General features: G+C 38.6%; 2 protein-coding genes across 3 annotated transcripts; one reads left to right on the top strand and one right to left on the bottom strand.

Moving 5' to 3' along the window:
- Nucleotides 1-1,143: 1,143 nt before the first annotated feature.
- On the bottom strand, nt 1,144-11,571 carry dcun1d3 (defective in cullin neddylation 1 domain containing 3). The gene is made up of 4 exons (XM_087783378.1): nt 10,987-11,571; nt 9,706-9,789; nt 6,820-7,374; nt 1,144-2,974 (listed from the first exon to the last, which is right to left on the bottom strand). The coding sequence occupies exons 3-4, from the start codon at nt 7,257-7,259 to the stop codon at nt 2,428-2,430; spliced, it is 987 nt and encodes a 328-aa protein (XP_087639504.1). The 5' UTR covers nt 7,260-7,374; nt 9,706-9,789; nt 10,987-11,571; the 3' UTR covers nt 1,144-2,427.
- A 1,691-nt stretch (nt 11,572-13,262) lies between these two features.
- lyrm1 (LYR motif containing 1) lies at nt 13,263-15,173 on the top strand. Of its 2 annotated transcripts, none has more exons than XM_087782289.1 (5): nt 13,263-13,327; nt 13,593-13,759; nt 13,820-13,880; nt 14,808-14,839; nt 14,915-15,173. In XM_087782289.1, exons 2-5 carry the CDS (start codon nt 13,601-13,603, stop codon nt 15,026-15,028), a joined length of 366 nt encoding a protein of 121 aa, XP_087638415.1. In that variant the 5' UTR covers nt 13,263-13,327; nt 13,593-13,600; the 3' UTR covers nt 15,029-15,173. The 2 variants fall into 2 exon arrangements, with proteins under 2 accessions (XP_087638415.1, XP_087638413.1); XM_087782287.1 differs by having other exon boundaries at nt 13,281-13,327; nt 13,556-13,759.
- The last annotated feature ends 2,097 nt before the right edge of the window (nt 15,174-17,270 follow it).

Here is a 17,270-nt window from a genome sequence, read left to right as displayed (position 1 = left end):
TTAAAAAGTCATTAAAAAAAATCGAATTTGACTAAACTTAAAATAAAATTGAAATCAACTGTGTTTTAACCTTTTCTGCATATAATGACCCAGTTTGTTAAAGATTGCTCAACAACAACTGATGTGGAAATCCAACTCTCATGACTCACATGTGGTGAATGTTCTTCTTCTCCAAGACACAGTAAGTTCCTCATCATGACCATGTTTTTCAACTTATTACTTTATAAAGTTGCTCTAAAATCTGGGCGAATGAGAGGTTACGAGAGTAAAATTATAATAATGGCTAAGCTCTTAATCACGCCCAACTTTGTTTATACAATGAGTCCCATGGAGCTGGAGACTTTCGGGATTGATCACACGCGATGACCTACCTCCATGCTTGACCAATCATAGTAGGGTGGGTGTGGTTATGGTCAACACTCACATATGTACACACGCACACATATGTTCACAAACATATATACAAACAAACACACACTCATATGTGCACACATGTATACAAGCACACATACATATGTACACAGGCACACATATGTACACACAATACTCTTTGCGCTTGATGGATCTACTGACTCCTTTAAGAAACACCTTAAGACGTTTCTATTTGTTCAGGCTTTTCCTTGATTTTCTGGAACTCCTGTGTTGTTCTCAGTATTATCTTGTTCTTTAAAGTATATACTTTTTTGAATATTGTTTTGATTTTTAAAGCGCTTTGTGACCCTGGTCTGGAAAAGCGCTATATAAATAAATATTACTTACTTACAAATATATACAAACACACACTCTTAATGTAAACACGCACAGTTATGTACAAACACCTGTACACATATGTACACACATGCACACACACATATGTACACACACCTGTACACACATGCACACACGCACAAACACATGCATATGTACACACACACCTGTACACATACAGTATGTACACACACTTTGTGACCCTGGTCTGGAAAAACGCTATATAAATAAAAATTACTTACTTACACATGTGTACACACACGCACACATGTACACACACGCATACATATACATATTCACACACACAGAGAACTCAGTCCATTATGACGTAATAATGGCTAAACTCCCGCTTTGTTTATACAAAGAGGTTTAAAATAAAAAAAATCCTGGTCAGCAAATGTTCAACACTGTTTTATTTATAATAAATCAATACATTTTATATAAAAAAGGATAGCGGGGTCTGAAATAAAACCACTGTTTCGATGTAAACTCAAGATGGACCGCTCAATGATTCCAGACCCATATCACTGTTTTTTTTTTTCAATCCCACGTCCTTGACCAGGCTCTTCCACTCAGTGTACAGTTAGGACATTCAATTGATGCACATCTGTCTGCAAAATATAGTGGCCCTTGCATGCCTCTGCTCTGTGCAATCTCTCACAACATGGTCTTGCGAGTGTGTGTGAGTGTGTGTGAGTGTGTATGTGTGTGTGTGTGTGTGTGTGTCCACGTTTTCACAAGTATCAGGAGGTAAACAAAAGTGATGCTTAGCTAGAAGCTCAGTGTAGCGATCCTGAATGGAAGTTCTTTATTCTTTTTCTTCTTCCGTCCTGAAATGACCCTTGACTTGACAGTTGTTTCCTCCCAAAAAAAAAAATGAAAATAAATAAATACAAATCAAGGAGTGAATGTTATGTTTTCTCACGTATAACCTTGACAACATTTGGACATTTAAAAACGATGAGTAGTGGTCACACTGTAGCCGATAGTAGTACAAGCTGCTCGCCGCATTGTTAGCTTTACAAATCCAAACGTGTATCGGGATGAAGTCGGGTTGAATATAACCTCTCGGAATAGAGAACGATACACGCGTTAATGCATTATCGCACGAGATTAAATGCCCGTCGGACAGGATAGCAGTACATGTTGCCGTTACGACCGCAGGCCATCGACGGTGAAGGCAATTGAAGTGAACAAAAACAAAACTCATCACCACAGCCTTGAAATTCATTTTCCAATCAGTCGACTCTTATCTGCAGTTTAGTGAGAAGTACATAGTTTTAAAAAACGAATTCCCTTTTTTATTCAGAAGCTTAAATCGGTAGAAAAAAAACTCCTCTCAGCATTGTTTTTATTCCTAATAACCTTTACAATTTTAATGGAGAAAATGTTATGGCTTTTCTGGTATTTGTCAGGTTGTCCTGGATTATTACGGTAAGTAGGCGTCACGACATGTCCAATCACCAAAGACGAGGAGAGAAAATAAAACAATAACTTAAATAAAAAGTGCTTAAAACAGGAGTTTTAAGAGCCCTTTCGAAAACATTGCAAAGCATAATCCTATCTAAAAAAAAAAATAAAAAAAAGAGAGAGAGAAACGATCTGCTTTCATCCGAATACTCAAATCCATCATTCACAGTTCACGTTAAAGCAGCCTCTCCCTCGTGTCCAAGCAACTGGTCAGTGCCCCCCCCACGTCTGTGACCCCCTGCTCCCCTCCGTTCCCCGTCGGTCCGTGGGCGGCGAACACTCCGTCTCCGGGCACTTCCCGTCCTCCTCCTCCGTGGGCCTGGTGGCCTCCAGATCCTCCCTCTTCCGGCGCGCCAGCTCCCACTCCACGAAGGTGTCGAAGAGGCTGGGCCAGGCCTCGTCCTCGCTGTAGTTGCTCAGGTCCGGCCCGATAGTCTGGGTGAAGTTCAGAAACATGTTCCACGTGTCCCTGGAGATCCCCCTGATCCCCGAGGGGTTCTCCGACAAGAAGTCCAGCCAGTGCTCCAGGACGGCGGGCGAGTCTTGGGTGAACACCAGACGCCAGAGGGCGATGGCGATGTCGCGCTGCAGCGAGCGCTGGCCTTCGTCGGCGTCCAGGCCGAACTGGAAGGTGAAGCGATAAAGGTCCTTGAAGTTCTCCTCGCCCTGGGCCTCCAGCAGCATGTAGGGGAAGCGGGAGCAGATGCCTTCCAGGCTGTCGGCCTGGATGGCCTTGCAGCCGTCGACAAACTCCTTCCTGAGGACAAAGAAACCGAAGTTAAACCAACAGACCATTGACCTGCTTATGACCAAGTATAGATAATTATTGGAACAACAAAATGTCTTTCAAATTCGTATCGTTGGAGCAATAAGTACATCTTTAAGCTACCATTTGGTTTACTAGCTTTCTTGAAGCCTTCATGCCTGAAGATTTTAACAGTCACAGACTTATGACAAAGTCTGACAAGAAACAACGGACAAAGGCTTCTTGAGTTTATCAATTACCCTTACAGTCATTGTTGGAATAGGTAATACTAGCTGAAGTACACGCAGTTGACCGGAAGATACCAAATTGGGAAGAATCCGAAAAATTACGCAGAAACTGCTAAGGGCTAAAAAAAAAAAAAAAAAAAAGTTTAGTTCAACACCTTCGATGGGATGAGAAAAATGTGCTTATTTACAATGTTTTGGCTCTAATATTAAGGGAGTGAACAAAAATTTTCTTTCTTTTTGACCCAAAAAAAAAAAAAATCAGGTTTAGTCCAGACACATGGAAGTCCATGAAGGTCTTTTTGAGCCTAGACTGTAGGACCCCTGGAGCGCCCGTAAGAGAACCAAGCTCACCTGGAGCTTATAATCCATTTGTTGGCATCTTCTCGTTTAGACTATTGTAACAGTTTATGTTGATGACTCCAGTTGATACCAAATTCTGAGCCGCTCTAGTAGGAGAACACACATTTCCCTGATCCTTAAAACTCTTCACTGGCTGACAGTTTCTTTCAGGATCCATCAATTCTTACTTTCAGATCCATTCATTGTGACCCTGGTCTGTGAAGGCGCTTTACAAATAATTACTTACTTACTCACTACATAGATAAAGATGTTATTTTGGTTCTGGGTTCAAGCCCAGCTCCAGACAAGTTTGTGTCCCCGAGCAAGACACTTTACCCCGATTGCTCCTGATGGCAGAGCTGGCGCTCCGCGTCGCAGCCTACTCCAATCAGATTGCGTTTGTGAATGGTGGGGAATGCGTGACTGTTGCGCTTTGTGACCCTGGTCTAGAAAGGCACTATACAAATAACCGTTATTCTTCTAACTGCAAATAGGGGTTCATATGTTCCATTATTAAGTTATGGACATGTAATAATAAAGGTTATTTGTAAAGATCTTTCTAGACCAGGATCACAAAACAATAAAAAAACAATACACAGTTAAAATATATACTTTAAAAGGCCAAGGCACAACAATAAACAAAGATGTTTCTTGATTTATAACAAAGGAATTGTTAAATATTGAACTTAATCCATGTACTTTTAGAACAGAAAGATGCTCCGGAATCAAAGGACTCGATCAAAAACAGATGGTAAGCCTAGTCCAGATCTCGTATCAGTTCAACTACCTTATAGTCTCTTGTTCAAAAGTGGGGATCATAACATGCAAGTCCATTGATGCGTGATGGGTGTGGGAAAATATTAATATATTGCAATATTTATTTCCAATACTGTATCAATATTCAACAGCACTGTATCCATCTCCTTTCAATTTTGTTTCAAAGCTCTCACTTCAAGATTTCCTTTATAGGAGATATATTGTAGATCAACCTCAAAAATAAAGAAGAAGTCGAGATAGTTTACAGTAAAAAAAACTTTGCATTTATTCACTCGTTTCCATGACGTTTAAAATCCAGAAGCTGAATATGGAGCTCAGTCAACAATGGAGTCTGTTTGTCACCAGAGTGAGGTTCAGTTTAAAGCCTCTGGTTGGAAAAAAAAGTGCTGAGTTAAATATCAGAGAGGGTGTTCAGTGACAATTGACAGAGCCAGGAGGCTCTGCTCCATTATCTATGCACATCAGACTCTGGGTGAACTCAACGTGACAGCGTTGACTCTAGAAACATGCTTTGAGAGTTCGTGCTCTTTACACGACTGTATGCGAATCAAACCCATCGATGTTATTTAACTTTAAACTATTATAGAAGTCACGGGAAAAGCTTTCTTTTTAAGGCATCACGGCCGGTGTCGGTAATGGATGAGCAGACGTGGTCACGTCGGGTGCAGCTGAGAATCAGAGAAGGCCGTTGACTCACACAGGAAGAGAGTCGTGTTGCAGTGTGGTGTTCCAACTGTCAAGTACAAGTGTGTCAGTAGAACGTGCACGGCTGCAACCTCCTTGCTAAAAGAGCATCGGGGATCATTCGGTGACGCTCACGGGGCTGGCAAGAACGAGTCGAAATCACCTTCCAATAACGTGAAAGAAGATTTATTCAGGCCCGAGTGTCAATGGACACTAAAAAAAAAAACACTGTAAAAATGCTTCTATATATGTAATGATGATGGTACTACTGTTTGGGGGGAGCAGGCAGAAACAGCTGGTTATAGTTTTGAACCTATTTTTACAAATCTTTTAGATAAACGTCATTCATACAAAGCATTCAACTTCTTTGGATCTAGAGAAAAGTCAATCGACGTCTTTTTATGATCCAACTAGGGGTGTTGGAAAACACTCACAAATCGCGATACGGTTTCCCACTACACAAGTAGATATTCAGCAGTACTGCATCGAATATTTAAAATAATAATTTTCTTTCCATTTTTGGCTACTCCTCATGGTTCCGTTATGGTTAGGAGATCAAAAAATGTGTAAAAAAAAAAAGTTTTTTTAAATTTACAGTCAACATGAACATTCACGCCGTCCTCCGTCGCTAAATGACATTGAAATCCCACGAGATCCTAGGATGACTGAGGATGAGAGGATACAGTGGACTCCAGCTACTTTTAAAGCTGATGTTTGGACATATTTTGGATTTCAAAACAAATAAAAGCAGTTACGACTTCGTCAAGAGTCATGTGGTCTGTAAATTCTGTAACACCAGAGTCAAGTACTGGACAATACTAGTTACTACACCAGAGTCAAGTACTGGACAATACTACACATATATACTTGTTACTACACTATCACAACACCAGAGTCAAGTACTGGACAATACTACACATATATACTTGTTACTACACTATCACAACACTAGAGTCCAAGTACTGGACAATACTACACATATATACTTGTTACTACACTATCACAACACCAGAGTCAAGTACTGGACAAAACTACACATATATACTTGTTACTACACCAGAGTCAAGTACTGGACAATACTACACATATATACTTGTTACTACACTATCACAACACCAGAGTCAAGTACTAGACAATACTACACATATATCCTTGTTACTACAGTATCACAACACCAGAGTCAAGTACTGGACAATACTACACATATATACTTGTTACTACACTATCACAACACCAGAGTCAAGTACTAGACAATACTACACATATATCCTTGTTACTACAGTATCACAACACCAGAGTCAAGTACTGGACAATACTACACATATATACATGTTACTACATTATCACAAAACCAGAGTCAAGTACCGGACAATACTACACATATATCCTTGTTACTACAGTATCACAACACCAGAGTCAAGTACTGGACAATACTACACATATATCCTTGTTACTACACTATCACAAAACCAGAGTCAAGTACCGGACAATACTACATATATATACACTTGTTACTACACTATCACAACACCAGAGTAAAGTACTGGACAGTAATACAAATATATCCTTGTTACTACAGTTTCCCTATACATCGTACCCGTTGCTCCTTGTATACGCATGTATGGCCAGTGTCTTGACAACATACACACCTAATCCCAACAGACGGTTTCGATCAGCTGAGACTTGTTCTGAAGGACAGACTGGGGTCCACTTACACTCCCCCAGACATGGCCCGAGGAAGACGATGTGCACCAGAGCAGGAAACATTTAGCGACCGTCTCAACCACCAGCGAAGCTCTTGGGGCTTACCTTGTAAACTTGCACATGGTGGCCGCCTGAAACTTCCAGGCGAGGACCAGCACACGAAACTCCGCCGGGTCGACGCACAGGTCGATGCAGAAGCGCTCCATGCCCTCCTCCAGAATGGCGTCCTCCTGCTCATCCTTGTAGCAGCAGAACAGCGACTCCACGTGCTTCAGCGACAAGCCGTCTCCGACCTGGCACTCCTCTTTGCATGGTTCTCCGATCGCCGCCGGGATGACGGGCGTCTCCACCGTCACCTCCGGGGCCTTGGTGCCGTTGGACAGCTCATTTGGAGTTTTCCCGTACAGGCCGCCGGGCTCTTCTCTGTGGCCGACACCTGTGCTGGAGCTTTTCTTGTGGTGAGACTTGGAGCCGCCGTCCTTGTCTCCACTCTTGCTGCCGAGTGAAGACGTCGGATTCTTACACTTGGTGACGCACTGGCCCATGTCTTTCAACGTGGTCCCCTGTAGTCCCGGGTCCTCCTCCCCCTTTCAGTCGCCGTCTGAAACTCCAAAACAGCCCTGCTCTAGTCCGCCCGGACGTCTCAACATACCCTCGGCACTGTGGGGAGAAAAAACAGAAATGTTTAAGAATGTTCTGCTGTCACATCACGTGTAGATATTGTGACGAAAAGTACTAGATAATTATCTCAGAATTATCTGTGACAAGTTTCCCTCAATGAGTTATCGCCACCACTTTCAAGAACACACTTCACAGGGTAATAAAATAATAATTACCCTCTGTTCAAATTACTGGAAATGTTTTTTTACGCACGTTTCTGAATAAATTGTAGATATCCTTGATCAGACAAGTCATTCATGTTATGAAAACATCAATGTTTATTCACTGAACAATCCTAAATAGAATAACCAGTCAGTGTGTATATACTTTGTTTGTTTGAAAAAAACATAAACAACCATTAAACGAGTTATTATTTACAGAGGAAAATACTGCGAATGAAAGTACAAACAGTCCATTATTTGTCTCAATTTCCGTGTAAATAGTCAATGAATCATCTGTGGTCATGACTTTTATTTTTCCCTTTACTTGATTAAAGTTGAATTTGATTCCACTGCCAATCAAATACAATTCAATTTGATGCAAAACATATTGTATCACATCAACATCCTAATAAGCCATTTACCTCTAATCTCTGTCAAGTTTTCATAATTTCTGCTCTTGTAATTCTTCAGAGGACAGTAGGGGGCGCAGTCAGCTTAAAAATGATGTGAGGTTTCAATAGCTTTTCAAAGCAATAGATTATAGAGCAACAGTGGACTCAGGAAATAGTGACACTGTTTCATGAAGCTTCATCGGAACATACCGTCATAGGATGACGACATGTTAAGTCCGGCTTGTGTAAAAAAGAAAGGAAAGTAATTACATTAAGACCGAGTATAGATTGAAAATATTTAATACTGGTACTAATACCGATACCTTGACTTTGATACGAGTTCCTGAACGAGGGTTGCACGATATTGGAAATATGTGCGATATTTGATATTGGTGTCTTGAATTGCGATAACGATATTATTGCGACATTCTTTTTAAATTGACCTAAAAATGTGACCGTGAGAGGAGCGAGTACAGTAGTAGAGGTCCGGGGGTTTAGAGAAGGAAAACTATGCAATATTCCCCTTTCGTTTATTTCTGCACTTCGGTGCCGACATTATCGTAGAAAAATATCACTTATAACGCTCAGTTTCGCGAGACATGCATTGGTTTCTCGGAAAACTGAGAGACATCAGAGAGGAGCCGCCGGAGCGTCGTTATATCACCAAATCAATAATAAATCCACCTCCTTTTACACACAAATAACACTTTATAAATGACGCTAACAACTTAGCTCGTTAGCATACGGTGAAGACGGACAGGTTTGTTTGGAAGTTCACGATCTTATAAGAAAACAACTAAGATGAGATGAAAAGTTCTTATAATATGTTGCTTTAACAAAGGAGGTTGAAAGAGACGAGTGACTGGATCACTAGTGTTTGACTAGATCGTAAGTTTTACTTCCGTATATATACTGAGCTGAGCGCTGGCAAGACGCGTCGCCATAGCAACCGAGCCTAACAAGTTGCGCCGCACAGTTCACAGACAGACGGAGACGTGAACAACAACAAGACATAGAAGTACAAATTGACAACTTTACAGAACGTGACACTGATTGGTCGAAGTGTGCATTTAAGAAATGCTTGATTTATACAACACAATTTTTTATAAATTATCGCACATGTTTTCGATATGAATATGGCACGCACAAATATCGCGATATCTATATTTTTCCTATATATCGTGCAGCCTATTTATTATTTTAGCTTCAGTAAATTTCCACTCAGACGTTTTCTCAAAGAATAAATGGATTAGAAATAATTTTCAGTTTAAAAGAACACTTGCTAACAAATCAATCTGATGTACATTGTTAAGTTTTCCATGGGTATCCAAGTACTCGGAACCAGTATATTGGTCGATGCCACAACAGAACCAAAGTTCAATAAAGAGTCGTATATTACATGGTTAAAAAATAATTTGGACGTTGTTTTGTACTATTCTCCTGCACTGGACCGATGTCTGTTGATATTTTGATGCATTTCCCAAACAAGCACTAATATAATAAGGGATTGACGCCATTTTTCCTCATGATTCATGATAAATAACAACTACTTATCATTCGACCTGAAAACAGAAAGTGCTGCCACGGAGGTCGAGGCTGAGAAAGTGATCCCTAGGATTTCAATATGATCCAAAAAAGGAACTTAAAATCAGGAGGGTGGGACCCATTCAAGAGTTGTCATTAATGTCTTCAATACCTTCACGAGTCTATTAAATCCCTCCATCATTATTGATCGACACGAGATAAGGTGAGAAATATCACAAGGGTGTTGTACTCACAGAAAGCCCTCCCGGTTGACATTGGCCAAAGACTAAAGTGTTCCTCTATTCAGCTCCGTCATCGTGACCTTGACATCCAGAGACCTGGAACAGGAACAATATATTCATGAGGGGAAAGTGATCGCTCGTCCCGAACAGAAGAGCATGTCTCTAAAAATATGCAATGTCAAACACCAGTTACATCACAGTTAAAACAGAAGAGGTTTTCAAAAGCATACATTGTATTTAGACTGTAAACATACTCCGGTTATCTACGCATCTCTTTTCCATTCACTTCACCTTTTACGGCAAAGAAGAATTCAGAAAACTATTTTAATATGTTGATATAAGTAGGATCAGATGTGAGGTATTGTTTTTTCTTTATGACAGTGACACGCATGTTTAAATGTGTACATATGAAATGTGTAAGAGAAGACTGGAGAGTATATGTACAAAAAAAAAAACAGTCTGGGATATTATAATAAAACCTTTATAAACCAAAACACAAATAAGTAATGAATGTAAAATAGTGTAAAAGGGACAGATCACCACGTAAAACACATCAGATATTTAGTTTAAAGAAGATGATCGCTTTGAATGAGAGAACAACAGTTTAAAAATAATCTATAATAACTTTGATTCATTGTGTGTGAATCGGTGACATTTAAACAACCGAATATATTTGATAAGAGTAAATAAATCTTGAATTAAAGCACGACCATCTTAATAGTAGATGACAGACTGTAACATGTCGAGACAAGTTCTATCAGTCAACTTGACTTCGTTTTGACGTTTAATCTAATAAACAGTCAGCATTTATAGCAGATATTTCACATTAAATTGTATTTAATTAATTAAAAACAATGTTAAAATCCCCCAAATTACAAGAGATCATATACGATTAAAATGATATCTATTTTATTCACTCAAAACGCTGAAGTATTTTAAACAAGTGGACGTTATTACACACACACACACAGAATTAAATAACATTATTATCAATAAACATGACTTGTTTAAACTGCAGCCTTTACTTTCCACGAGACATGATGATGTTTAACGATGGCCTTCAGTCCAGTGGATTAAAGTAATGGCTTTAACTGGATTAAAGTGTGTTTTTACGTGGTTGTTCCGAGATGAAACTGATAGAAACCGAGGAAGTGTGTGGCCCTGGTGGAGTCACCACAGCTAGCAGCTAGCAGCTAGCATCAGATCGCTGCACTAAAAGTTAGCTCACGGCTAAGCTAACACTGGGGATTTCACCGAGTTCTTATATTGTCAGTTAAAATAAAAAAGACTTACCATATTGGAAGTATGTGTCACGGAGATGGTGAGATCCATTGTGCGGGTCTAACACCGGTGGTCGTTCGGGAAGAAGAAAACAAAATCCCTGTCGATTTCCAGCGAATTGAAGTGAAACAAACTCGTCGCCTGAACTCGGATGATAGCTTCGCTAGCTAGCATCGGCTAGAAAAACTTCCACAGCGATGTGTTCTGGTTCCGACCCACTAAACCAGTGGAGGGTGAGTGATGTCCGAAGGTGTGTCCGCGGAGATCCACGGCCGGTTCTGTCCGCGCGGGTTTAAAGAGCAGCAAAGACAACAGCAGCCCATTTCTTTGTGCTTCCCCTTTTAGTCACTGAGAGCAGCTTCATTATGAACCTGCATCACTTCCTCCCAGAGACCCACAGCTGATCCCGGACCCAGGGACCAGACCCCCTCAGACCCCCCAGACCTGGATCATTATTGTTTATTTTTTTTATTTTTATAATGACAAATAATACAGACACAGCACCAAATACACTATGACGTCAGATTAGATTTTTTTTTTTTGGGTTAATGACACAGATACAAGGAGGATCCAATCAGAACACTTTATTTTGGGTTTTTAATCCTATAAATGGATTTTTTTTCTTTTCATTTTTCAGTATTTAAGCAGCACTATTTAGCAATGTTTTTAATATTTAACCAACATTTCTCACATTTATTAATGTATATTTAAATGTTAAATCTTTTTTTAAAACGTTTTTTAATAGAATACTTCGGAACTTATTCGTATTTATATAATAATCAACGTTTTTTTTTCGTACCACATATTTATTGATAGTAATAAAGTATTAGTAATTCATGTGAGACGATTAAACCCAAACCATACATTAAAATCTAAATCATAAATCAACCGCTGGATTTTAAATATTTATTTAAATGTTGAATCTAAATGTTAAATCTATATATGCATATGAATGTTAAATAAAAATGTTAATGTTTACGTTTTCTGAAATCGGTCAACATTTAATTTATATTTTAAATATAGCGATATTTAATTTTAAATATAGCAGTATTTAATTTTAGATGACGTGGTATTTCATTTTAAGTATAGCGATATTTAATTTGAAATATAGCAGTATTTAATTTTAGATAAAGTGGTATTTAATTTTAAGTATAGCAGTATTTAATTTGAGATAAAGTGATATTTAATTTTAAGTATAGCGATATTTAACTTGAAACATAGCTGTATTTCATTTGAGATTAAGTGGTATTTAATTTTAAGTATAGCGATATTTAATTTGAAAAATAGCAGTATTTAATTTAAGATAAAGTGGTATTTAATTTTAAGTATAGTGATATTTAATTTGAAATATAACAATATTGAATTTTAGATAAAGTGGTATTTAATTTTAAATATAGAGATACTTAATTTTAAACATTGCAGTATTTAATTTGAGATAAAGTGGTATTTAATTTTTAATATAGCAATATTTAATTTTAAATATAGCAGTATTTAATTTGAGATAAAGTTGTATTTAATTTTAAATAAAGCGATATTTAATTTTAAATATAGCAGTATTTCATTTTAAATAAAGTGGTATTTAATTTGAAATATAGCGATATTTAATATGAAATATAGCGGTACTTAATTTTAAATATAGCAGTATTTAATTTGAGATAAAGTGGTATTTAATTTGAAATATAGGGATATATAATATGACATTAAATTATTGTCTGCTACGTATTGTGCGCGACTTTAACCTCCCTCTCCTTTTTTCTCCATCCCTCTCTCTATCCTCCCTCCCAGCCGGATAATGGATTCTGGTTCTGCTCGAGGTTTCTGCCTTCTTAAAGTTTTTCCTCACCACTGTCACACTGTGATTCACTTTATCTTTCCACCCGTGTACTTTAACTGTAAAGTGTTGTGAGATAAATTTGTTATAATTTGATACTTTAAATTGAACAACATTAAATTACATTCACCAAATAACTCAAAAACGGAGACTTTGTATTATTGGTGTGCGATGTGTTATGTCTTTAAATAGGAAACAATGTGTTTTAAATCAATTAATTGTTGTTGTTTTTTTTAGCACCATGTATTTATTAATAATGATTAAGGAATAATAACTAACGTGTCACCATTTAACGACAAACCTTTTGTTATTATTATTATTCGTATTTTAGGATTCGATTTTAATGCATTTAACTTATATATAGAAACGCACCTGAATTAAAAAACAAACTCAAGCAAAGGTCTAAACGTCTGTTTATTGGTCCGGGACTCGCCGAACACGTCTGACGTCACTATCATGCGACGCATGCGCCGCAGTCGTTCTTCGTATGCGCTCGATGACATCTAAACCAGAATACTTTGAGTAGGTGAAATACTTCAAGTTTATTAATGTATCAACGTTTGCTTTCCTCGTCAACTAAAAATAATGTCTTTTTAAATCGCGTTTAGACTCTGTGAACATGTCAATATTTGCATTAATCCATGGATTTCCTCTGATATTATTATGAAAGTTGAACTAAAAATATAGATACATTTTAATTTGTTTCTTTCTTTTGCTGGTTTGGATTAAAAATGTGTTTCCTTCTCATAGTTAATTCCATTTGAATGGACCTGGTGTTCTGTCACAGGATCCTCAATGACGGCCCAGACTCGCAGGGCGGTGCTGTGGCTCTACAGGCGGGTGTTCCGAGTGGCCCGCTCCTGGAGGGCCCTCAGCGGCCTGGAGGCTGACACTCAGTCTGAAAGAACTTTTATTATTCAAGAGGCACAGACTCTCTTTAGACAGAACCAGCAGGTAGACATCATGATGTGTGTTTTTACGACTCGAATCAAAGTGTTTCTCTTGTGTTGACAGTTGACGGACGAGGCGTCGATAAAAAGGTGTTTAGAAGAATGTGAAGCCAGGATAGAAATGGGTAAAGTGGAATATTAATGATTATTATTATCACTGGTGGTTGAGTAATCTAGAGGCATTTTAGTAACTTACTAACTAAACTTCTACTAGGTACTACTACTTCTACTATTTATTCTACGTCTACTATTTCTTCTACTCCCACTACTACTGTTACTACTACTTCGACCTCTACTACTTCTACTACTGATTCTACTGCTTTTACTTCTACTTATTTTGATACTTCTTCTACTCCCACTACTACTTCTTCTACTACTACTACTAATTATTCTTCTACTCCCACTACTACTACTAAACAATTTCCCAAAGGAGACCTCCTGAGGGATCAATAAAGTTTTACCTTACCTTACCTTACCTTACTGTTACTACTACTTCTACTTCTACTACTTATTTTACTACTTATTCTGCTTCCACTATTACTTATTTTCCTACTTCTTCTACTCCCACTACTACTGTTACTACTACTTATTCTACTACTTCTACTACTTATTCTACTCCCACTATTACTTATTTCCCTACTTCTACTAATACTTCTTCTACTTCTACTACTTATTCTACTCCCACTACTACTGTTACTACTACTTTGACTAATACTTCTACTACTTCTACTCCTACTACTACTACTTATTCTACTTCTACTTTTACTTATTTTACTTCTACTACAAATTCTACTTTTTTCTTCTTCCATTTCTTATTTTTTCTTCTTCTCAACCTTTTTTTTGTACTAAATTTCAACGTTTTCACATCAGTCTTTTTTTTTATGCCATCATTTCAACTGTTTCCACACATTTTTACGTTGAATACTAATGTATAGTTTAACTTGATTCAGGGGGTAAAACTAAATACATTTAATTGAAATGTACTGTGGTCTTTGACTCATGAACATATGTTGCTGATTGAAATTACTTGATTAATTGTTTGTCTTTTGCAGGTATTCACTATAAGAATCCATATCCAAGAGCTGTAAGTTAATACCAGACGATCCTCTGATGTTGACACGTTTGTTTATATGTGTCTTGTTTGTTTACCTCCGGGCAGACCTACCTTCCTCCTCTGGGACTGGCCACTCAGAAGGGACGGAAACTGCGAACTCAGCAGCGTCTAAGGAAACAAGCGAAGCCGGTTTACCTGCAGTCTCAGGATGACACTTGACCCCGGATGACCGTCAGAAGCGACAGTACATGTAACGAGTGATAGAATCTACGTCCGGCGTCACCTACTCACGCCACCAATCCGTCAGGAAACAATAATTCCATTTGCTCATGTTAAGCTTTACATTTTGCTTCTGTGTACAAATGTCTCTGTAAATAAATACTGTAAATATGCATTAAAACACCGTCATCATCTATTCATTTGACACTGCTATGTCGAGGGTCCGGTCGTGGGGGCAGCAGCCTAAGCAAAGAGGCCTGTACTTTCTTCTCCCTAGGGAATATTTTCCAGCTCGTCTGGGACAACAACTAGTACTTCCAGGCCAGATAATAGACATGGACTCTCCAACCTCCATACCTGGAGTACTTTACCTCCAAACTTGGAGTACTTAACCTTCATACCTGGAGTACTTTACCTCCATACCTGGAGTACTTTACCTCCATACCTGGAGTAATTAACCTCCATACCTGGAGTACTTTACCTCCATACCTGGAGTACTTTACCTCCATACCTGGAGTAATTAACCTCCATACCTGGAGTACTTTACCTCCATACCTGGAGTACTTTACCTTCATACATGGAGTAATTTACCTTCATACCTGGAGTACTTTACCTCCATACCTGGAGTACTTTACCTCCATACCTGGAGTAATTAACCTCCATACCTGGAGTACTTTACCTCCATACTTGGAGTACTTAACCTTCATAACTGGAGTACTTTACCTCCATACCTGGAGTACTTTACCTCCATACCTGGAGTAATTAACCTCCATACCTGGAGTACTTTACCTCCATACCTGGAGTACTTTACCTTCATACCTGGAGTAATTTACCTTCATACCTGGAGTACTTTACCTCCATACCTGCAGTAATTTACCTCCATACCTGGAGTACTTTACCTCCATACCTGGAGTACTTTATCTCCATACCTGGAGTAATTTACCTCCATACCCGGAGTACTTTACCTTCATACCTGGAGTACTTTACCTCCATACCTGGAGTACTTTACCTTCATACCTGGAGTAATTTACCTTCATACCTGGAGCACTTTACCTTCATACCTGGAGTACTTAACCTTCATACCTGGAGTACTTTACCTCCATACCTGGAGTACTTTACCTTCATACCTGGAGTAATTTACCTCCATACCTGGAGTACTTAACCTTCATACCTGGAGTACTTTACCTCCATACCTGGAGTACTTTACCTCCATACCTGTAGTACTTAACCTTCATACCTGGAGTACTTTACCTCCATACCTGGAGTACTTAACCTTCATGACTGGAGTACTTTACCTCCATACCTGGAGTACTTTACGAACCAGGAGTCATTTAAAAAATGTGTCAAAACCACCAAAACTTATTTTTTTAAATGCACAAAACTCTCTTTTCATTGAAATATTGACATTAGAAAATGATCTTAAGCTCCGCCCACTGAAAACCCTTTGTTGTTCTGGAGATTAAATCTTGTTTACCGTACCTGGAGTAATTAACCTCCATACCTGGAGTACTTTACCTCCATACTTGGAGTACTTAACCTTCATAACTGGAGTACTTTACCTCCATACCTGGAGTACTTTACCTCCATACCTGGAGTAATTAACCTCCATACCTGGAGTACTTTACCTCCATACCTGGAGTACTTTACCTTCATACCTGGAGTAATTTACCTTCATACCTGGAGTACTTTACCTCCATACCTGCAGTAATTTACCTCCATACCTGGAGTACTTTACCTCCATACCTGGAGTACTTTATCTCCATACCTGGAGTAATTTACCTCCATACCCGGAGTACTTTACCTTCATACCTGGAGTACTTTACCTCCATACCTGGAGTACTTTACCTTCATACCTGGAGTAATTTACCTTCATACCTGGAGCACTTTACCTTCATACCTGGAGTACTTAACCTTCATACCTGGAGTACTTTACCTCCATACCTGGAGTACTTTACCTTCATACCTGGAGTAATTTACCTCCATACCTGGAGTACTTAACCTTCATACCTGGAGTACTTTACCTCCATACCTGGAGTACTTTACCTCCATACCTGTAGTACTTAACCTTCATACCTGGAGTACTTTACCTCCATACCTGGAGTACTTAACCTTCATGACTGGAGTACTTTACCTCCATACCTGGAGTACTTTACGAACCAGGAGTCATTTAAAAAATGTGTCAAAACCACCAAAACTTATTTTTTTAAATGCACAAAACTCTCTTTTCATTGAAATATTGACA

The sequence above is a fragment of the Callionymus lyra genome, chromosome 2 (assembly GCF_982586985.1).
Source record: "Callionymus lyra chromosome 2, fCalLyr1.hap1.1, whole genome shotgun sequence".
NCBI lineage: Eukaryota > Metazoa > Chordata > Actinopteri > Syngnathiformes > Callionymidae > Callionymus > Callionymus lyra.
This window is presented reverse-complemented; position numbering and strand designations above follow the sequence as displayed.